The sequence below is a fragment of the Cantharellus anzutake genome, assembly GCF_015039405.1.
Source record: "Cantharellus anzutake strain C23 chromosome Unknown EI90scaffold_62, whole genome shotgun sequence".
Lineage (NCBI taxonomy): Eukaryota > Fungi > Basidiomycota > Agaricomycetes > Cantharellales > Hydnaceae > Cantharellus > Cantharellus anzutake.
This window is the reverse complement of record NW_024067012.1, coordinates 459,786-483,307: the sequence shown is the minus strand read 5'-3', so window position 1 is coordinate 483,307 and position 23,522 is coordinate 459,786. Positions and strand designations below refer to the sequence as shown.

At 49.6% G+C, this 23,522-nt stretch overlaps 3 protein-coding genes across 3 annotated transcripts; 1 reads left to right on the top strand and 2 right to left on the bottom strand.

Annotated features, from left to right (window-relative positions):
* On the bottom strand, positions 1–593 carry EI90DRAFT_2934935 (uncharacterized protein; the record flags this gene model as incomplete). The annotated part of the gene is made up of 2 exons (XM_039055129.1): positions 1–366; positions 417–593. The coding sequence occupies 2 exons, from the start codon at positions 591–593 to the stop codon at positions 1–3; spliced, it is 543 nt and encodes a 180-aa protein (XP_038911522.1).
* Positions 594–1,307: 714 nt separating this feature from the next.
* Positions 1,308–3,248, bottom strand: EI90DRAFT_3019709 (uncharacterized protein; the record flags this gene model as incomplete). Its single annotated transcript, XM_039057398.1, has 4 exons — positions 1,308–1,460; positions 1,721–2,161; positions 2,221–2,453; positions 2,510–3,248. 4 exons carry the CDS (start codon positions 3,246–3,248, stop codon positions 1,308–1,310), a joined length of 1,566 nt encoding a protein of 521 aa, XP_038911521.1.
* Positions 3,249–5,082: 1,834 nt separating this feature from the next.
* On the top strand, positions 5,083–6,283 carry EI90DRAFT_3076010 (uncharacterized protein; the record flags this gene model as incomplete). Its single annotated transcript, XM_039061617.1, is given in 7 exon segments — positions 5,083–5,110; positions 5,136–5,247; positions 5,274–5,506; positions 5,555–5,635; positions 5,683–5,752; positions 5,813–6,010; positions 6,030–6,283. Coding segments are annotated over 6 exon segments (948 nt in total), but the record flags the coding sequence as incomplete, so codon positions are not given.
* Positions 6,284–23,522: the final 17,239 nt, after the last annotated feature.

Here is a 23,522-nt window from a genome sequence, read left to right as displayed (position 1 = left end):
TCAGAAGCACCTCCTCACGGAGAATGGTGGCCAGTTTGGACCTCGCCAATGAAGCAAGACGGTCTCGGCCACGGATTGCAATCTTCTTGATTTTGTTGTGATTCGTTTAGCTGAGAACCTTGGATAAGATAGGGTTGTTGAACAAACAGTGTTTGGCCTGGTGAGACTCACACTCATTATGCATTCAGGTGCTATTGTATCAACAATTAAGGACCATAGCCGCTCATTTCCTTCCCCGTTTGACTTTCCAAACCCATTTCGTTTCCTGGGGTGAAATGCGATTTGACAACAGAATTGATGTGCATAGGCATGGAAGACTGAAACGGCGATGCTCAATCTAGGAGCGATTTCGGGAATGAGATTGTACTTTGTTTGTATATCAAGAGGTTGTACCTGAATGCTATGCAAAGTCATACCTTGGCAATTGATCGATCGAGAACACATCCAACATCATACATTAATCCAATGGTGGCGTTTGAGGGTAGTTGGCGGTTGAGTGCAAGGAGCATGGCAATTGAAAAGTGCTGCTGTTCACCTGGAGTGCGTACATCGCAGAGGAAAAGGGGGATATCATGACGGCATACAGTTGCCATCAGACCCTTCGAACGGAATGTATCCGTTTTCGAGGCAGTCCGTTTTCCATGTTTTGTGGCTCTGTGATTCTTCACATTCATCAATAGCACCATCCGGTACAAGGGATGAGGGACGAGATTCTTCCGAACAACCTCTAGATGCAGCTCATGCATCAGAGACATGGAGGGCAGCTTCCTCAATTTCGGCATTGGTGAGGAATGTACAGGTTTCATTCCAGGGAAGGACCATGTCTCCTCCAACGAACATGTACTGCCTATGTTGCATATTACCATCCATAGCGACGATGACATCAGGACATCTAGGGAAACACTTAGTATACCTGTTCTCAGAGGACATCCATGAGAAGACTAACTTGTTGGCTTGTCACGGCCCCGCAAAGTCCCCGCCCCTCTACCACTTTCTGCACCCCCATTCTTACGCCGTTACTCGCGCCGTTAATCTCGCCATTGCCCATCACTTAGCGGCGCCGATAGTGGTTCCCGTTCTACGGCCCCGTAGCAGCGCCTCCTTCGTTTTCCCGCCACCACTTGGGTTCCTCAACCATTCGGCCGGTATCGTTTTATTCTATTCACTCGCTTAACTAACTAGCGGTTGTTATGGTCGCCGTTGATCCGCTCCTTATGGACATTCCTTATTGACGATTGATTATTCCTTTATTGATATTTGATTTATACGTATATTGACATTCTGACCCGCGCGCCTAGATTGTCGGCTTATCCTTTCTGCCTCCCAACTTCGCCGTTCTCTGTCCCATTCATCTCTTCTGTTCCATTACCCTGGTCCTCATCGCTCTTTAGTTCTGTCGTACTTATCATCTCGTTCCCGTCCCGCGCCGGACCGACCGGTCCCTTCTCTGTTCTCCTTTCCTATTTATACTTGTAGTTTACTGTCGATGTACCTCAGTTCGAATATCGACTAGAATTCCCCCCAAGTACTTTCATCTTAAGTTCGCCCCTCAGCTTCATCCCGCTTAAGTCAACGTCGCCGCAAGGTCCTTCCCGCTAACGTGAAATACGGGACAGCCTAGAACGCGTGGCGCAACGCTCTGGCAAAGTCGTTGAAGCCGAAGTCCCAACCCCCTCGACGCCTTGCAACGGAGTAGCTCATTAGCTAAGTGACCACTTACGCCGCCGTACTCCGCCCCGCTTCCCGCGATCCCCTCGAACATAGTTTCTGACATGGCTGAACTACCCCATATCAAACCTCCAAAACATTGGGGGCATCTCGCATGGAGGTATGGGCTGGCGGTGGTGTCGGATGGGTTGCGAATGAGCCTTGCTCGCTCAGGGACCATCGACGGAAGATCCTGTGACGTCTTTGTGAAGGTTGGGATGCCGTGGTCAACAGATACCATGCCATGGGATGTAGCGACCGAAGGATCTCCGTTGTGAGCAGGAACGGCGTGGATGGACCCGGCGGACTCGGCCAGCGCGGAACGCCATAGCGGTGCATTGGGTGCCGCAGGGGATGAGGGATGGAGGAATTCTCTCTCCGTTTCAACGTCTACTAAATCATGTAAGGCCTGGAACCAAGTGATCACCTCACTAAACGACTGGAGAAAAGGGTCCTATATGAACGCCAGATCATGAACGTGCCAATTCCTGACAAATAACAAATGAATCTCACGTTGTGGGTGAACTTGTAGCCATTCTCTTGTAACATGGAAAACAAAGCGGCATGAAAGGAGGCAGCCGGGGTATACGAGTCCACATGTAAGGCTGAATACAGCGAAAGGACGTCGAAATGGAAGGCAACTTGAGGCATTACAGGTGACCCCGGAAAGTAGCCAGACTGGATGATGCTAAGCGGGAGAGTATTAGATGGACATTCACAATATTCGAACATCCACCGCACGGCACCTGGCCCAGGGTCATTGGGTCATTGTTTGTTGAGCGAGATCAGAACGGAAACGTACCTGAGAACGCGATCGTCATGAGTGAATGAAACCGGGGAGACGCATTGCAGTGAGAGCACAGCGATACTGCCGGTGTTTGTAGTTTTCCGTTTCTGTCAAATGACATCTCGCTGGGGGTGGCAAGGGGTATGCGTCCTGCCTTCTTTGCCTCTACTTCTAGATAGATTTCCAGTGCGTTGTGTATTATATCGCGGCACCAATGGAGCCATGCAGCTTGCTTTTGCGGATTTTGTAATGCTCTCTTGGCCCGTTTTTGGGAAGCTGACCACGAAGGTGTAGGGGGTAAGGCGGAGTCTGGGTTTGAAAGAGCGGGTTCTGCGATACCTTCCAGCCAACCTTGAGGTGATGCCTCCCATTTCGGTGATTCCTTTTTTAGAGCCGGTGTTGAAGGGGGAGTCGAAACATTGCTGGCATCTGTTGATATTGCATTTCCTACATGATTGTGGCGATTTGGCACTGGCCACCAATCTCTAGATGCGATTCCAGGCCCCCAGCGTTGGGTCATCACAGTGCCACTGGCGTTTGCTATCTCAATGCGTCGCGATGGCTGGGGAATGGGGACTTCAGCAGTTGGAATGCGCTCATGTCCTTTCTTTTTGGATGTTGAGGGTTTGGATTCAGGTGCAGACTGGCCACCAAGGAGATCCACATATTTTTTGGGTTTGCTTAAATTATACGGGTGATACTTTTTTACAGGAGAGGTAGTAAGGCGAGGAATTACAGGCTTATGCCTCGGCATGGTATGTAGCCGTTAAGAGATAGGGTGAATGGAAAAGAACAGGACAGGCTCTTCTCAACAAGTATGCAGCGGTTGCACGGCTAGTCTAAGATATACTCAGTCAGCTGCACATTCAGTCAGTGTGTGTAGCTGTGGCGCATACCAATAGGCAAACAGGGCAATTGGTGGGCAGTGGAGCAGTGGTATGGCGCTGGAACTATCAAATATGCAGTGGGGCACACGTCGGTCGGATGGGAGCCCCAGTCAAATTGTACCGTTTCTCTCAGCACTTGGGTGCCAGATGGGGTGCGCGTAGTATCCAGATGAAATGCGAATACAGGCTTGCTAAGACGGACTGGATAAAGGGTGGCGCGCAACACAGGGTAGAGGGTGGTGAGGAATTTAACGAGATTGTTAGCCCTCAATGACAGGGAGAGAGGGGCGTAGCGTTGGAACTACTCTTATAAAGGTATTTGCTACAGGGTATGGAGTACATGGGGTAGGCTGGTGGCGAGCGCATGGTGTTCTTGTCTAATTGCACCGCCGTTTCTCAAGTCGCTCAAGCACAGGGTTTCGGGCGCATGGTGCACAAGTGGCGAATGTGAATACGAGTCCACTAACACGGATTGGATGGCACAATTGGTGGGTGCAGAAGGTCGAGGGTGGCAGAAGGGTAAGGTTGAGGTTCGTGTCTGATCGCACCGTTTGGCACGTCACGTAAGCGCCGCTTGGTGTGCGAGTGATGTCCAGAAAGCCAAACCTGAGTACGAGACCATGAATAAGGATTGGATGAATCGACAGTACACAATCCGGGGCAGGGACAATGTCCACCGAGTGGGATTGTTAGTGCCGTTTGATGTTAAAAGATGATGCGCAAAACGTTTGCTGCAGTGCCAGGAATGCCTAACCACAGGCAGTGAGACTTGTGGGCCCATACACGAGTAACGCTGAACTAGAAGTTTGGATATCGGCATGTGATGTAATGCACTGTTTGGGTAGAAGAGCTGATTGGGGGGGTATGAATGTCGAGTGTACTGCGCAGGATTAGAACGGGAGGTTGGCGTTGCAGGGGGTGGGCAAGAAGACCAAGATGACCGTGAGTGCCAGCGGTGTTGAATACAACCTCTGGCCCTCGTCAGTCAAATATCTTCACGGTAACCGTGATTCACTAGCGATGCATGAAGCACCTCTAGTCATCTGCGGTTAAGGATGAAGAGAAGAGCCCTCAATGATATCTAGAAAGTTTTTGTTAGCTGCAACGCCGAGAGCAAACAGGGAGAACACTAACTGGAAATGGAGTTTTCTATGAGCGCAGAGATGGCCAACAGGGCTGGAAAGGATTGTGCATGGCAACCCTGAGCTGTGGAATGGAGTACAACGTTTACATGGCACAATGTCAAAGCTGGGTGGGATCGATAGATTTTGGGCGCTTACGGGACATGTGGATGTAGAGCCGCGATCAGAGGTTCAACTCATACCTATATGGCTGTAGTAATATAAAGGATCGTGTGTGGCAACCTTGAGCTGTGGAACGGTGGATGGTAAAGCTGGGTGGGATCGACAGATTTTGTGGGTGCTTACCGGGATGTGTGGATGTAGAGCCGCAATCAGGAGTTGAAGTCGTATCTATAGTGTGACATATGTTATACTGGCGTTAATTGACGCGCACATCACCTACAACGGCGCTAACGAGTGTGATGGAGCAGGTGCCTCAGCTTTGGCCAGGCGGCCATTTGGAGGGACATGCATACCCCACGATTGTATTGGTTCCCACGGGGATGAGTGTGGTCAAAACAGGTCAATATGTAGTGTCCGAAACGAGAGTTTAGGACCACTTTAGCTCATCCTGAAACCCGCTCCACTTTAAGATCATGCGTTGTCCTCTAGTTTTGAAATTTGACTCCGAGATATCCCTATCGTTTGTCCTTCCCCAATGCCAAAGTCGATGACGCATCGGAGGATGCTTTGTTGCAAAAAGCCCTCGGTGCCAAACAGTCCGCAGAAGTAGCCAAGTTAAATCGTGAGTTGTGCGCAATAGACTCTCAGCACAATCAGCCAATCTCAACTTCTCGAAAGTGAATTACAGTCAGATGGCACCTCACGTCAATCTGGACCCTAGGCAGGGGCTGGAAGACGCACCGTCCTTTGAACTTTACCGATCGCGGATCCCTATGACCATCTTTCGGGGCATTACTGCTGACATTAACAAAATGTTTTTTCATTATGGGCCTATGCCGGCTCATGGGAACGAGGTGACGAGATCACGGTTTCTTTCACCGGTGATAAGCAGTAATCCCGTACCTGAGCGGCCGCTGACGATACCATAGATCTTCAATTGCCTCGTGCCACTTTTCGGATTACACATACGTACCACGCCGGAAGTGCAGCTGGAAGGAAGCAAAGGGAGAGTCGATTACCAATTCATTATCCTACCATTACCGTCCTTTTCGTCGAGTATAAGAAGGCCGTGGGGAATGCCACTGAGCACCTCAATGCGGTCGCACAGCTGATTGCCGGATGTAATGGTGAATCATTCTCCGACGCCGACGGAAAAGCCATCTGATCGTCTTTCTTTCTTGCTGCAGCTGGTGATTTTGCTAATCAGCGTACCTACTTACAGGTCCCTGTCTATGGCATCTTGTATGATGGGAATGCATTCGAATTCTTCATGTTCTCTCGCAACACCGAATCTCCCAGTCAACCTTCATTCTTCTGTGGCTTACTCGAAGACCCGACTGGATCGAAAGACATAATGCCATTGGCACTACTTACTGGGAAATCCAGTGCCCCGGACTTCATGAGGGACCTTCGTCTCATTTGCGAGCTTTGATCTTCTCCTCAAGTCATATATCAAGTGTTTGACACAGTACTACAACATTTCACAGGAGGACTCAAACCCGGGACTGAAACGGCCCAGCTTGGACGGTTGGGATGCAGCTATCAAGAGTGCCAAGGAGGCTCTTGACATATGTCGGCAAGCAGATCAACATCACGCAGCAGGCGAATGGGAAGCATCCAATGCAAAAGCGGAGCATGGCATGCAAATGCTAAGATAGACGACTTTCATACCTCAGTACTATCCGGATGCAAATTGTCGCAAAATTTGCGTTGCGGCTCATTTCTGCCACAACACTTCTGAGGCTAATGTGGCACCAGGAAGCTGTACAACTAGTGTAGTTTTGTAGCTCCCTGGTTTCGGAATTTTAAAATTCTTTGTTATTGCCAAATAAATCCCAAAATACTTTATGATGTTGGAATCAACGTCTCTTTTAACACTGACTACAATCCAATTAAAAAAAAAAAAATCGGTTTCAAGTTTGACTCGCATGGATAGAGTAAAATTGAATTACGGCTCTTGCCGAGTACAGAAAAGGAAACCATTCATATTATACCCTTTCCCTCCCAAGTGCCAGTACACAGAAAGCACTGCCTAATAACCTCGGAGACTACTCCAAGAAGGTATAGTGCCACCTAGCCAAGGGGGTGTCCATTCATTTTCGACTATTAAAACATAGAAAAGCATGTAAATATTAATATAAAAGTAGAAATGGCCTAAATTGATAGCAAATTTTGTTGGAAAACAGTGTACCAGCATGGCCAGGTGAGTTTTGCTGCCACGCTCCCATGGCTGGATGAGTACTACTCTATTTTTTCTTCGGACTTATCCGTGCCCGGCTATATGGGAGATTCCGTTCCTTCAATTCCCCTTTTCCCTCAGTTCCCTTTGGCATAATAGCTTGAGAATGAGTTGCCTGCTTTGCTAGCACACTCAAATCTCTTCAAATTTCCATTCATCATAAGTAAGTATCCTGACCAGGAATATTGACCGTGTCATATCCATACAATCCCGACCTCCGCTCCGGGCTCCTGGAACTCCGAACTCCGACTTCCGGAGCCCTACTTCCCTTCCATCACTTTCTCCTTGCCGACTCCCAAGAGGTTATCCCACCTCCGGCTCGGACACCACCTTCGGTCCGACTCCGGAACATTCCGGGTCCGACCCCAACCTCGACACCTTCCAGACGAGTACGCAAAACCTATGCTCCCAACTCCGGACCTCCGCTCCGGTATCCCGTTCACATCTCGTCTCCGGAACCTCCGGTCTTAGCTCCGACCTCGGACTTTGACCCCACCTCCGCTTATACCCATTGTATTGGTTAGCTCAATCCATTTAATTACCTTTGCCAATATTCCGGAGTTTAACCTCCGAGTTCGGACTTTCCGGACTTACTCCGGACCTTGCAACTATTGCATTGTCCATTTCAATTCCGCTATCTCCCTCATTCCTATTTGGGCTGCTGCTTCCTTTCTATTCAGTCAGCTAGCCATTCCCGACTCCCATCCTCCTTCCTTCCTCCTTGGGCCTTGGCCCTTCATTCCTCCTTTGGGAAACACCATTGAGTCAAACACTTGACCCTCGGTGTTGTTCCTCTTCCCATCTCCCTTTGTCTCCTTTCGTCTTACCCTTGTTCCTTTTGATTCCGGACCCCTCCTTATATACAATGTACCTAGTAACTTGTAACCTCAGTCCGAAATCGACATGAATTCCCCCAAGAGACTTTCCCTCTGCTAGATCCGAAATTAGGGACCCCTAGGACAACCAGCAATGGCACAGCGCTCCGCATGAGTCACTGAGGCCGAGGTCCTTCCACAATAAGTCTCCGATTCCATTCCGGAGTCGTCCGAATCCGCCCCATTCTAACAGACCGCTCGTGACCTTGCACTGCCACACTCGGCAAATCCCGGCATAGTGCCGAGGTATGAAAGTTGTCTATCTTAGAAAGAAGGTGAGTGCAAAAATCACCCCTGATGCTTCAGCTCACTCAGTTCAAGTGTAATTACTAAGAGTTAGGCTGAGGAGCGTTCTCGATGAGTTTATGAAGTGTGAAGCGATGGTCAATTGGTTTTAGAAGTTCTTTACCTTGCTTGCAAGTAGGGGTCCGGGTGGATCGGATAGGATCGGATTAGGATCAGAAATCCCGGATTGGGGTACCTCCCAATGGTGTCAGGGGACAACTCCTGGGTCCCCATGACCCTCCCCTATGGTCCACAGTCCCAGGTGTAACCAGCCCTGTCCAGGGCACAACCTACTGTGGGTCAGATGTTACGGGGATGGGGGAAATTCCCCATTCCTCGATCCGTTCTTATAGTGGGATGAGTGAGGTCATATCTGGTCTGTACCATAACAGGATATGTAATCGATGAGTGATCCCAGTCTTGCCTGGGGGTGGACGATCGAATTCCCATCGATCGTGATTGGTGATGTAGTGAGCTATTAAGGGATTGGTGGTAGGTAGTCGGAGATGCCAGGACAGCCAGGTCAGCCATGGGTACTTGGCGCTCCTCAATGGAGTGTACCATGTGTGAGGTTGCGACTTGTGAGATGGGTGAGAACTTCATATAGTTGCCATCGGGTACTTGGCATTTGCAGTGCGAACGTACCGGTAGCGGGTTGATGTCATAAGTGTGCAATGAGGATTGACTAGTAGGGCCTTTGGTGACTTGGCGTTCCCAAAGGGAACATACCGTTGGCGGGGAAACATGATGACTGGCGAAGGAAGGAACAGACGGTGGATGGGCGGCGACTTGGCATTCGCGTAGCGAATGTGCCGGCATCACGGGAAGGCGGGCTTCAAAGTATTCATGATCTCCATGATCGTGAGGTGACGTCGTAGGTTGAGTACTGGGGGGAGAGCGGAGTGATGAAGACCCATAGGGTACAGATTCAATAGGACGATACACATGTCGAGAGTCTTCGACTCTCGACCTTGAGTTCTCGCGGCGAGGGCCGTTAGAGGACTCGATATAACCAGACTTATAAGACATATTGAGAGTTGTACAGTCACACGGGTTCAGTTGAGTCACAGGGAGGGTTGTTACAGAAGATGGTACACGAGACAGTTGTAGAGCAGTTGTTAGTTAGCAGGAACCGCCTTCGGCGGTTTCCGTACAAGACACGTGACTATCTACAAATGGTAAGGTCGCGGGAAATCTCGCGAAACACAAACAACCTCGGCCAGCACCAAAACCCCAATGGGGAAAGCTTTGCACGAGGGGGGGGAAAGGGGTAGAACGGGTAAGGAGGATAGGGTATCGGGATAGAGGACGGAAGGGAGAAAGAGGGGAGGAGCGATAGAGAGGGGAAGTCTTTGACCATGCGACGGATATGGTCGTTGGAGACTCCGTATCCGTAACATCAGAGATGAGAAGGAAGTTAACTTCTCATCTTCCCACAGTGGCCACAATACATCGAAAACTTCCGGAGATATCCGGAAGTCACATGAGACCCAAGACCCAAGGTCCGGGCCATCCGGCCACACTGAGCGTCCGGCACAGGGCACGTGTGGGGAGTGCAACAGCCAGGTGCGGTTGCGGGTGTGGGTGTGGATGCGGGTATGGGCTAGGTCAGGGTGTATGCCCTGACATCACCCTCTCTCTAAGCCACTTCACCCCGAAGTGGCCCTAGTCCCCAGGTAACTCGTCCTCAGGTGGTTTAGAAAGAAAAACAAAAGATAAAGTGAAAGCGGGAATGGGGATAGTGTGGTGGTGGGAGTGCAAAACTAATCTAAGGTAAAAAAAGGGTCTGATGAAATGAAAAATAAGAGCTAAGTTAGAAAAGATTAAAGTAGTCGTCCATTGCCGTCCATGCGGCTCCCCTTAAGACTTGCCGGAAAAAAATTTCGGGTCCTCAGCACCCTCCATCCTCTGCTCATGACTTGGTGACCTCCAGCCTGCATCCCTTGTCATCCTACAATGCCCTATGGCTACAGTCGTGTCGTCTCCGTGATCGCATCCGGCCTCGGGTAGGGTGGTCATGCAGCACTTGACCTCCAGGCCATCATCTGCATGTCTGCACTCTGACCTCCGGGCTGCGCTCCTCCGGGTATGCGGGGTCGGGGGTGTGGTAGCACCAGGGTAGCGGCACTAATGGGAGAGTCCCAGGGGATCCGGCAGGGTGCCACACCCCACACCCCACCCTCCCTCTAATGCCACTTCGCCCCGAAGTGGCTAAACCTAACAAAACCTCCCCCTCCCCCCTCCTCTGTGCATGGTGGTCCGTTGCTTGGGATGCCGGGCTCCTCTTCAGGGGTGGGTGGGGAAAATGTGGAAGGGGGAAAAAATTCGGGGTGGGGTGGTGGGTGTGCAGTAAAGTTAATCGCACCCATCTCTAGTGAGACTGGGCCATGTGGGGTCGCGTGCGGGAAAAAACTCTCCTCCAAGTGCATCTTGCACCTTGGGGAGTCTGGGTGGATGGATAGTGGGGTTGCTGTGATGTGGGCTGAGCACCACCCTCCCTCTGTGCCATGTGCCTAAGCGGCCACAGCAGGGAACCTTGGGCTCCTTCATCAGCTCTTATCCATCACCTCTCATATCCATCCTCCATCAGAATCCTCAAGTCAAACTCTCTCCTGGGTGCCCGGCACCTCAGGGAGTCGGGTCTGTGAGCCATCGCAGGTCCGTGATGTGGCTGGGATACACAACCCTCCCTCTATGCCGCATGCCTAAGCGGCCATAGCAGGGATCCTGGGCACCCTCACCAGTGGCATCCATTCCCTCTCGTGCGCATCCTCTGTCATGAATCCAAAAAAGGGCACTTGCGTGTGCACGTGACTCTCAGTCACAAGTGAAAGCGGGGGTGGGTGGTCTTGTCCGGGTTATCCTGGGCGTCTGCAGTTACGAGGCTGGCAGTGGGTGGATGACCCCGTTTCTAGAGTGCTTTTCGGCCAGTTCATTGGCAGCAGTCAGGCGGCTTTGTCTCCCTAGCACATTCAGCGAGGTGTCCAGGTAGCGGTGGGATAACATGGAGGACCGGGTGGGTAGTCTCTAGCGGGTCATCGTTTTTGCATCTGCAGTTATGAGGCTGGCAGTGGGTGGGTGACCCCGTTTCCAGAGTGCCTTTCGGCCAGTACGTCAGCAGCAGTCGGGCAGCTATGTCTCCTTAGCGCGTTCAGCGAGGTGTTGTCATGACTGTTATAAAAATGGGGCCTAATTGGCCCATTTCTATAGCATTCGGGTGCAGGAGGGGGCCGTGACATTGAGAAGATGTTACAATTAATGTAACAGATGTTGTAACAGTGGGGTTTACAATAACATGGACATCGGGTGTTTTGGGTGATTTATAGTTGGTTTAGTTGTTGTTATTTACATGTCACGTGACTTTGTACTGTACAGAGCCCATAAGAGGCTAAAAATGGGAAAATCCCATTTCCATAACAACGACCATGCATTCCAGCCCGTTAGCTGCCCATCATGATGCCGCCTGAGCCCATTCCCATGTCAGGGCACACCTGCCTCACCTGGCTCCACCTGGCTCCACCTGGCTCCACCTGGCTCCACTCCACCCGCTACCCCCTTCTCCCCCTTCCTATCTCCTCCTCCCTCCACTTCCCCCTCTCCCTATTTCTTCTCCGTCTCATTCTCTATTCTTTCTATTTCTATTTACATGGATGACTTCCCTTGATCGATGTACTACTAACCTGCCCGTGACCCATGCATGACACACCCAACCCCGGATGCCCCAGACAACCCCTGGGTACACCCAGCACGTGCGCCTGCAGCGGATCCCTTTGGGATGGGGATACCCAGGTGGCTGGGGCTGTGCATGGGGACGACGTGGCAACTCTCATGTGACCCGAGCACCGTGTATATAAACATACCTGGGGTGGGAACCAGAGAAGCAGTCTTCTTCTCACTATTCCCACTTCAGGTAAGTAGCTTAGTTTTCCTTCTAATGATATTTAACACTATTCCCACTTCAGGGACACTTGCCTGCACCGGACCTGTCCCCGTACGTGCCTGCTTCATACCCCACTGGGCCCTCAGCACCGGGCGATATACCCGGACGCTCTCGACCCCGGACTGGTCCCTGACATCCCGCTATGCAAGTGTGAGCACGAGCCCTGACCTCAGCCCTATTCCCCATGAGGACTCCCTGCTCACTCCCCTGCTTGCCCCTAGGCTCCCCTGCACCTGGCCGACTCCCCTACAGCCACACCAACCTTCCTGCCCTGAGTCCGCCTCCGGCACCGTGCCCAGCATGACTCCCCTACCTCGCCCACTTGGCCCCTACAGGGCCACTACCATCCCTGCACCCGACTCTGGCCCAACTCCGAGTCCAGTGCTGCTATGATACCATCGCCGCTATTGCGGCCCTACGCTCTTTCCTTTATTTATCTGTTATTGTTTGTTTGACCCTCGGTCATTGCCAGCCGCTATGCGGCCAACCCCGCTCCTTATCCTTGTTTGCTTCCGGACCCTTCGGCCTTCAGCCTGGGTCCGCTCCCATTCATTCTTTCCCCTTATATATATCCTGTATGATACTTTATTGTACTTTAGCTCTAATATCGATGTGACCATGACCCTAAGTCCTGACCCCAACAAGGCAACCCCAGTGAGTCCGAAATGAGGGCCAAGAGACAGCTAGGGGGCACAGCACTCCCTTTAGAGTTGCTGAGGCCAAATGCCCTACCCCGGGCCTTGTCTGAGGCATTGCGGCCATTGCGGCCAATAGCGGCCCGCATCGGCGACCTTCGGTGCCGACCTCCGGATCAGTGTCTAACAGGTGTCTGGGAAGCGGGGGGATGACCCTCAACTCAACCTCACAGATTGGAACACAATCTGTGGGACAGCATTGCAAGGGGCTGGGATAGGGAACGGGAATGTGGCTGTGTCACAGGTAAAGAACGTGTAATGGTCTGGGGGAAGTGATGACGTGGCATGGCTGCCACTCGAAAATCGCGTGCTCGGCCCGTGCCTGGCTCCGACTCAGTCCGGGCTCTCACGGCCCATGCAGGACATCCTAGGTGGGCAGGGGCAAAGGTTGAAACTTCCTTCTGCTGTCAGGGGACGACTCCCGGGTCCCCATGACCCTCCCCTATGGTCCACAGTCCCAGGTGTAACCAGCCCTGTCCAGGGCACAACCTACTGTGGGTCAGAGATGCTATATAGAAGAGAGGCAAGTATATACAACTTGCCTACTGTGGGTCAGAGATGAGAAGGAAGTTAACTTCTCATCTTCCCACAGTGGCCACAATACATCGAAAACTTCCGGAGATATCCGGAAGTCACATGAGACCCGAGACCCGAGGTTCGGGCCATCCGGCTGCACTGAGCATCCGGCACAGGGCATGTGCAGGGAGTGCAACAGCCAGGTGCAGTTGCAGGTGCGGGTGTGGATGCGGGTGCAGGTGTGGATGCAGGTATGGGCTAGGTCAGGGTGTATGCCCTGACAAATGGCCAATCCGGATCTGCCAGATGAAAATCCCGGATGATCCTGGATAATAACATCTCAAGATTTCTTTGTATTTTAACATGAACTCCCATCATACAATAAATTTTGGAAGCTATTCAAATGGGCTATTCATCAGTGTAAAGTGTGTTGACACCGTGGGAAACAGTCCTGCCACTCCTTTAGACAGTGGTCAGCATGAGTACAGACATTGAGTTACCCCAAAAGACTTGTGTCTGAAAAAGTATTTTGCGTTTTTCTTGATAATTTACTGGTCAATTTAGTCTCAAATTGTATATTCTGGAAGCTTGTAAGGACTGGCAATTGTCAGGGACCGACCCGAGGTTGAGAGCGCCCAGGTATATCACCCAGGGCTGAGGGTCCGGTGGGGTGTGATGCAGGTGTGCGTAACAACGGGCCTGAAGCAGACAAGGGTCCCTGGCCACTCAGGCTAAAGTGGGAAGTGTGAGGGGAAGGTTGCTTCTTGTCAGGGCATGCCCTGCCTGACCCTCGCTCCGCTCCCCCGCTCCGCACCGCTTCTCCCTCTTCCTTTCTCCTTTTCTTCCTTTCTTTCTTTCTCTCTTTCTTTCTCACATGGACCACCTTTCCTGCTGCTCAATGTATCACCGGTGCACATACCCATTTCCCCTCCTGTATCTCACCATTCCTATATCACCACCACCGCTGCCGCACTCACCCTGCACCCACAGTGGGCCCTCTCAGGATCTCCTGTGGAGGCACCCGGAGAGCCATGGCTGTGTGCAAGGGTGACGTGGTGCGCCCCATGTGACCGATCCCGCATGTATATAATAACAGCTGGAGTGGGAACCGAAGAAGTAGCCTTCTTCTCACATTCCCACTTCAGGCAAGTAGTGTAGCCTTCCCTTCTAATAATAACTCACATTCCCACTTCAGACTAAGTGGTCGGGGATGCTCACCCTGCGACGAGATTGCCGCTACGCACAGCCGCTACTCGTCCCAACGAGTCCCACACGCCGGGACCTTGCCACTTTCGGAGCTGTCCCTGACACTTCTCAGTTCCCACTTAGGCTGTGTTTATATACATGTGGTTGAGGCCATGTGGGAAGCACCACATCATCTACGCACACAGCCACATCCATCCGGATGCCTCCGTAAGAGGTCCCAGGAGCATCCAGTATGCGGGAGGTCATCTGGTGTGTCCATGTCCGGGTGCGTTACACTGCAGCCGGGTCAATGGTACATTGATACAAGGGAAGTTGTCTGTGTGATAAGAAAAGAATAAAGAGGAAAGAGAAGAGAAGAGAGAGGAGAGAAGAAAGAGAAGAGTAAAAGGGGAAGAGGGGGGAGGTCGCTAATTCTAAATATGCTTTCCTAGGAAGTTTATGATCTACAGCAAGTATGATTTCTTATGAATTAATTTTAAGTACTGCTATCATAATAGTAATTCTATTAGCTGGTTCTTTTAACTTTACTGCTATTATAGAAAATCAGCAATCTGTTTGATATATTATTCCTTTACTTCCTATTTTTATTATATTTTTTATTTCCATACTAGCTGAAACTAATAGAACTCCATTTGATCTACCAGTGTCAGGGCACACCCGCCTGACCCGGCCCCACCCGGCCCCACTTCACCCGGTACCCCGCCACCCGGTCTTCCCCTACCTCCTCCCCCCTTTTCTTCTTTCTTTCTTTCTCCATTCCACTCTCTCTTTACTTATCTCACCTGCTCTTTATTTTCTCTTTATTCTACACGGACGACCTTTCCTTGTATCAATGTACCATTGACCCACTGGCAGCGCGCTCACGACACGCCCAGCCCGGGCGCCTTGGGCGACCCCCGCTATGTCCAGCTCGCGCGTTCACAGCGGACGCCCTCGGGATCCCCCACGGGGACACCCGGGTGACTACGGCTGTATGCGAGGATGACGTGGCACCCGTCATGTGACCTAAGCCGCATGTATATAAACATACCTGAAGTGGGAACCGAAGAAGTAGCCTTCTTCTCACCCTTTTCCACTTCAGGTAAGTAACATAGTATTCCCTTTTAATAACAATAACACCCTTTTCCACTTCAGTCTAAGTGGCCAGGGACTGCCTCCTGAGCCGGGCCCGCCAGTACGCACGCCCGCTCCACTCCCCGCGAGGCTCCTAGTGTCGGGCGTCTCACCCGGGCCTCCTCTACCCTGGACGCGTCCCTGACAACCAGAAGCTGAATCAGAATTAGTTGCTGGATTCTTTACAGAACATAGTTCTATTGTTTTCGTATTCTTCTTCTTAGGTGAATCCTGTTCTATAGTTATTATGAGTGCTTTATCAGCTATTCTATTTATGGGTGGTTGATTAATGCCCGAAATATTTGTAAATGATACTGTTATCAATCTACAAAGTATAATATTAGGATTAAAAACATGTATATTCTGTTTCTTGTTTGTATGGTTTAGAGCAACACTACCTAGATTGAGATATGATCAATTAATGTTATTTATGTGAACTGCATTATTACCTATAGCAATTGCTTTAACTGCATTAGTTCCAAGTATTTTAGTAGCTTTTGACATTGCTCCATATTAATTTATTAAAATCTATACCTAATATATATTTTTTAGTAAAGGAGGAGCAGATGGTGGAGCACTGGGTCAGGTGGGGCCGGGTCAGGCAGGTGTGCCCTGACAGCAATGTGTATCCACCATTGTCCATCCTTCTCTTAGTTTGCCCCAAGCACGACTATAATCATGCTGCAGTATATTACCACAATTGTATAATATTAAGCCACATTACATCATGTAATTACATGTATGTAAGTGTCAGGGCAACCACACCTGACCATACAACCCCAGAACCACCTTCCCTGACCTCCCCCCACTTCCCTGATCCTCCCATCTTTACACACCTTTCACAACTACAGCCCGCATGCGAACCCGTGGGAAAAATCACGTGGGTCAAGGCGAGCAACTTGCCTTAACCCATGTGACACCTTTTCCGCATTGCGGGAACATGCTCGGCTCCTACCCTTAGTCATGTTACGAACTGTACAGTACATTTCCCTTTTATAGTAGCCAAGTGGGGAATGGACTTACCCTTCTTCTCAACTCAATCCCCACTTAGGCAAGTTGTAGCTACCTTCCATAATACATGACAACTCAATCCCTGCTTAGTGAGTTTGAGGAGCTTGGGGTAGGATCCAGCACCTGGCTGCCTGGGACACCGGAAGTGTCCAGTTCTGAGGTAGGGCCGCCCCCAGACAGAGGCCGGGCCCTGACACAACGTCTGCAACAGGATTGAGTTCTCATGCAGATTTCTGCAGTCTTCATCTTCTTTTGAGAAGACAATCCATGTTATGGAAATGGGAATTCATTTCTAGCCTCTTATGGGCCCTGTGTACTATAATATCACGTGACATGTATATATATATTGACAACCTAACCAAGTACCATCATACAAAACACCCAATGTTTATGTCCCTGTAAACCCACCTCTGCCATATTATCTGTAACACCTATACTATGTCGACCCCTTTCCCTGCACCCATGGACTATAGAAATGGGCCAATTAGGCCCCATTTTTATAACAATCCAGCTGCCCCTCAAGAACTCATTGGGGAAGAGGGTCTGGGTGTAGATTAGATTGACATGCTTTGCAGCATTGTGTCATATCCTGGAATCCCGACCCTGCACTCTCCCACCACATCACACCTTCCTAACAACTTCATCATCCCCTACACCATAACTCCCCACTCCCCAAGTCACCTTCCTTCCTAACTGTCTCAGCTCCGGCCTGGTTGCAGCACACCTTACCTTGGCCACTCCCATCCCGGAAGCTCGGTCCTGAGTCAGAACATTTGGAGACTCTGGATTTGCTCCGATCTCCTGACGGATCTCCAACATCCCATGACATACCTCTAAACCATTCCCCCACCCATTTCATTTATTGGAGTCACCCAACATCCTTCAGATATGTAACTTGTCAGGGCACACCTGCCTGACCCCCCACCTGGCCCCACTTCACCCGGTACCCCGCCACCCAGTCTTCTCCTACCTCCTCCCCCCTTCCTCTTTCTCTTCTTCTCCATTTCACTTCCTCTTCATTTATTTCACTTTCTCTTTATTTTCTCTTTATTCTACATGGACAACCTTTCCTTGTATCAATGTACCATTGACCCACCCACAGCATGCTCACAACATGCCCAGCCCGGGCACCTCAGGCAACCCCCGCTATGTCCAGCTTGTGCGTTCACAGTGGACACCCTTGGGATCCCCCATGGGGACACCTGGGTGACTATGGCTGTATGTGAGGATGATGTGGCACCCGTCATGTGACCCAAGCCGCATGTATGTAAACATACCTGAAGTGGGAACCAAAGAAGTAGCCTTCTTCTCACCCTTTTCCACTTCAGGTAAGTAACATAGTATTCCCTTTTAATAATAATAACACCCTTTTCCACTTCAGTCTAAGTGGCCAGGGACTGTCTCCTGAGCTGGGCCCGCCAGTATGCATGCCCGCTCCACACCCTGCAAGACTTCTAGTGTCAGGCATCTCACCTGGGCCTCCTCTACCCTGGACGCGTCCCTGACATAACTCCACCTTCGGAGCTACCCTGTCATATCCGTGCATTGTTATAAAAATGGGGCCTAATTGGCCCATTTCTATAGCATTCGGGTGCAGGAGGGGGCCGTGACATTGAGAAGATGTTACAATTAATGTAACAGATGTTGTAACAGTGGAGTTTACAATAACATGGACATCGGGTGTTTTGGGTGATAATAGTTGGTTCGTTGTTATTCTATACATGTCACGTGATAATATACTGTACAGAGGCCATAAGAGGCTAAAAATGGGAATTTCCCATTTCCATAACATGCATACCCGATCCTGACCTGACTCCTGGACCTCCTCCTTCACCACCTCTGGAGTCCTACCCTACCGCTGAAGGAGAGAACGAAGGAAGGTCAGTTGGGAGGTTCAAACGAGACCACCACCAAGCTGTTCCCTGGTTCTTTAGTTAGGATGGGGAAGTGTACTAGTGTTGTTTATTGTAAATATAGTACCAATCCGAGTGTTTTGGCTAATTCTATTTTTATGGGTTAGTTTTAAAGTTTCTGGGAATTGACTTACAGATAAACCGAACCCTGCGGAGCTGTTTCTTTATTGAAATTTCCTAATTTGTCTAGGTGTAATTCTGTGTAGCGTTGTTTAATTTGGATTTAATCTTCTACTTGGTGAAGTTTCAAAGATTCTATTCAGTTAATGAATTTGGATTATGTCTGGAGTGTCCCTTGAGTTTGTTTTATTTTTGTCTTATTTTATTGCTTGTTTTAACAGTAGCAAAATAACTGTTTTGTGTTTACACTTTGAAATCTGGAGTGTTAACCAGCTCTCCTGTTGAAATATCTACTTAATATTTCTCTCCTTAATTGCTGCCTTTTACTACAGTGGCAATCTTAACTGTATATCACTTTTTCGCACTGGAGTGACAACCAGAAATGCTTGAGAAAAATAATACTCTATTTTCTTCATCAGCAAACTTGGTAGGGAGCTCTTGGAGCTCTCAGAGCTCTCAGAGCTCTGTGAGCAAATTGAGTCTTTTTGCTGTGCACCCTCTACACATTGGGTGGAGAAAATTAAATGTTTGAATGATTTTATTCTCCTAAGGATGCAGAAGTGCAAAGATAATATGTATATACATTTTTGGAAATGCATATTAAATGGCCAGCATCATTACTTGAAACACTCTATGAGCTCAGTGAGCTCATAGAGCTCATAGAGCTTTTTGTTTTTAAATCATGGATGGTCTTCATATCTCCATGAAATCTGCTTAGTTATTTTGGCACCAGTAGTGCAAAGATAATATGGATATATATGTGTGTAAAATGGCCATTGTCATTGCTCTGAAAGCTCTATGAGCTCTATGAACTCTATGAACTCAGTGGGCTCATAGAGCTCATATACCTTTTGTGTTTACTAAAATCAGCACCTTATTTTTTATTGCTATTTACAAAATTTGAGGAAAACTCTGAAATTCAAAAATTTGCACTTTATCTTTCATCTCATTTCTTGCTCAAAACTCAACCAATTTTGATGATTCTATGTGAATTGGAAAGCACCAAAGTGTGGCAATGTAACCATGCATGTTATGTAGGGTATAAATCAATTTTAACAAAGTGTTCCAAATGAAGTAAATTGAAAATACCACCCAATAAAGCAAACAAAAAGATGATGTATTCTTCAGATATCATCCAAGCCTTTGACACCAAATTTCCCATGGTCAAAAAGCCATGGTTATTTGGCTCACTGTCAGGGCCCAGCCCTTGTTCTGTGACGGGCCCAGGGGGATCCTCCTAGTCGCTGGGGTATCTAGTCCCAGTCCGAGATCCTCAAACTCACTGAGGGGGCTAAACCTTCTCAACCTCCTCTACAAATGGGAGCCAGGAACTATACAGTTTTCAGCTGTTTGTTGACTTTCCATAAATGGCACCCCCCCATGGGAACGAGCTGCTCACCCAGAAAGTTCCCACAGTTGTGGCTGTGATGGTTTCTGGGTGAGTAACTTGCCCAGAACTTTCCCATGGGTCTGCATGCATGCAGGATTGTGGAATAGTGAGGGGCTGTGCCCTGACACTCACCAAAACATGGTGGGAGACTTTTCTAACACTGAAACATACATTGCTACATTGCCCCACTTTGGCACTTTCCAATGCACATTGAATTATCAAAAAAGTGAATTAATTTTTTTTTCCAATTATTCCTAATTTCCTGAAATATCTCTCCCTAACTTATCCCAAAATTTCTGATTTTCCCCCTGATTTTTTGGACATTCTCCTTTTTTAGAAAGTCCCCCATTTTCTGAATTTTCCTTAATTTTCCCTGACTTTTTTTCAAGTTTTTAGAAACCCCCCAGTTCCCCTTCATCCCCCCCTCAATTTCCCCCCCATCCCCCCCTTCAATTTCCCCCTCATTCCCCCCCCAATTCCCACCTCAATTTCCCCCCCATTTCTCCCCCATTCCCCCCTCCAAATTTCCCCTCATTCCCCCCCCCATTCCCCCCTCAATTTTCCCCTCAATTCCCTCCTCAATTTTCCCCCCATTCCCCCCCATTCTCCCCTCCAAATTTCCCCCTTCAAATTTCCCCTCATTCCCCCCCCATTTCCCCCCTCCATTTCCCCCCTCATTTCCCCCCTCATTTCCCCCCTCATTTCCCCCCTCATTTCCCCCCTCATTTCCCCCCTCATCCCCCCCTCCAAATTTCCCCATTTCCCCCCTCATTTTCTCCCTCATCCCCCCCCAATTCCCCCCATTCCCCCCCCTCAATTTCCCCCCCATTTCCCCCCCACTCATTTTCCCACTCATTTTCCCGCATTTTCCCTAAGTAATTTCAGATTAACTGCATTTATATCCCTAAATTTGGCTTATATATTGATTGGGCTACATACCCCTGGTGTCTGGTGCTGCACTGGTGCTGAAAGTGAAGCTGAGTTTGTTCAGTCCCTTGTATGGTAGGGACTTGGCTAGTCACATGATGCCATAGTCAATGCTTTTAAATTTTAATTTTAATATCGGGTAAATTAAACACTCAGGGAGCTCATATAGATAATAGTCCCCTGTGTGCAAATATAGCTCTACGAGCTCTCAGAGCTTTGACTACTTTTCGGAGCTCTCAGAGAAGGGGACCTGCAATTTCAAAGTACTGAAGCTCTGAGAGCTCTATGAGCTCTCAGGCCTCCGCATCCAGGTTTGCTGATGCTGTATTGGTACCTCCAACCGCATGTACATAAACACAGCCTAAGTGGGAACTGAGAAGCAACCTTCTTCTCACACTTCCCACTTTAGGCAAGTAGCTTACATTCCCCTGCTAATAATAATAACACACTTCCCACTTTAGTCTAAGTGGCCACGGACCCTTGCCTGCTTCAGGCCCGTTGTTACACATGCCCGCACCGCACCCAACCGGGCCCTCAGCCCCAGGTGATATACCTGGATGCTCTCGACCCCGGGTCGGTCCCTGACACATGGAGTCACTCCCTTGTCAGATGTTTGCCAGTTTCTGCTGGGCTGTGGCTTCCCGGTTTGGATCCTGGAACATGGCATCGAGTTCTGTGTTGAACTTGTCCATGGTGAGTGTGGGCGAGCTGGCCATCAGCAATGTGATGGTGCGTTGCATGGCCCATGCTCCTGCGGTCCCTCCCTTCATATAGGAGAGTACAAAGAGGATCTGCGAGAGTGTAAGGGATTAACCTTACTTCACTATAATTCCGATTATAGTGATATTTATATTATGTTGCATCACTATAATTCCCATTATAGTGATGTGTTTATTTCTTTATTTATTTGTGCCGAGATATGTAAATTACATATATATACCTCGGAGTAGTTGTAAAGGCCCGGTAGCCTTTTACCTCTACCCCGTTGAATATACAGCACATTAAAGCTTATATTTAGACGGACTACCTGAGGCCTGAGGCGAACGGGGGAATGGAACGTACCATCCCCAAAATAGTAAGCAAACCTTTCAGAGAGGGTGCTGGGGAACTCGGCTGCATGGATGTGGAAGTAGATACCACATTCAGCTTTGAAGCAGTCAAGATCCTCACTGGCTCCCGAGAAGGGGGTGGGGTGACCTTGGGGCCCTTGGGTCTGGGCGTGGGTGTTGGCGCAGGTGGGGGGGCAGGAGTGGGTATGGGGGCGGGTGCAGGTGCGGCCCAGTTCAAGGCATGACTTTCAACAATGGCCTGTAGTTCTTTGAACTGGGCCAACAGGTTGTCATATTGTTCTTCTGACACCATGGCAGGGGAGGAGGTAGGGGAAGTGTAGTTGAAACCTTCTTCTGCTGTCAGGGATGTGTCCGGGGTCAAGGTGGTCCGGGTGTAGTGTCCGGTGCTAAGGACCTCACGGGGGGTAGATCAGGCATGCGTACTGGCGGGCCCGATGGGGGACAGCGATCCCTGGCCACTTAGACTGAAGTGGGAATGTTGAGAAGAAGGCTACTTCTTTGGTTCCCACCCCAGGTGTGTTTATATACATGCGGCTTGGGTCACATGAGGTCCGCCACATCACCCCGCATACAGCCACAGTCACCTGGGTGTCCCTGTGGGGGATCCCGAGGGCATATGCTGCACACGTGTGCACTAGGTTGCGCCCTAGAGCTGTCCAGGGCGTCCGGGGCTAGGCATGTCATGTGCACGTCGCGGGCAGGTCAATAATACATAGATATAAGGGAAAGGTCATCCATGTGAAATAGAAATAGAGAGAGAAATAGAAGTGGAAGAGGGATAGAGGGGGGAAAGAACATGAAGGAAGGGTGCAGGGTGAGAGAAGAGGTACCAGGTGAGGTGGGCCTGGGTGGAGGTGGGTCAGGTGGGTGTGCCCTGACAGATCCCTGGGGCATTCAGTTGAGCAGCTGTGAAAATGGCATCTCAGACTTCTCGTTTTGTCACACTGACATATTCTATGTCATCGTTGCATGGGTCTAGAGAAATTGGTGGAGAGTTGGCGAGTCTCAGGAGTTCTGGGAGGAGGTTCTCCCGTAAGGTTTGGCACTTGTCTATATGGCTAATGGCTGGCTCTAGGTTGTCACTGCGCTTTATAGGTGGTGATATATAAGTCCTGTGGCATTTGGCCCACTTCCTTATGTGCCAGAGGTTGTGTGGGTTTGCCTTTTCCGTGATGTTGCGGAAGTATTCCCGTTTGGCCTTTCTGATGCAGTTGAGGACCTCCCTCTTGAGGTCTTTTACATGGCCTGCCAGGAATGTTGAGGGTCAGTGCAAATCTCTGGTCCAGTCTTTCAGCATTTCCTTGGCTTCACAGAGTTCCCGATATGCTTTTGAAAGGTCTTCCATCCACCATGGTTTCACTGCTTTACTTGGCTGTCTCACTGGAACTGAGTTGTTTGCTGCTTTTTCTAGGTACCTGTGTAAGGTTTCTGTTGCTTTGTCGAGTTCTTCTGAAGTAGCTGTAATGTGGCGTTCATTGAGGAGTTCGTACACCAAATTGTCATGGGCCGGTTTGTTGTTTTCAATGGTCGCTTTCAGGGCCTCTGTAAATTTGTCCTCCGACGCATGTTTCCAGTTGAGTTTTTTCTCCCACAGGTT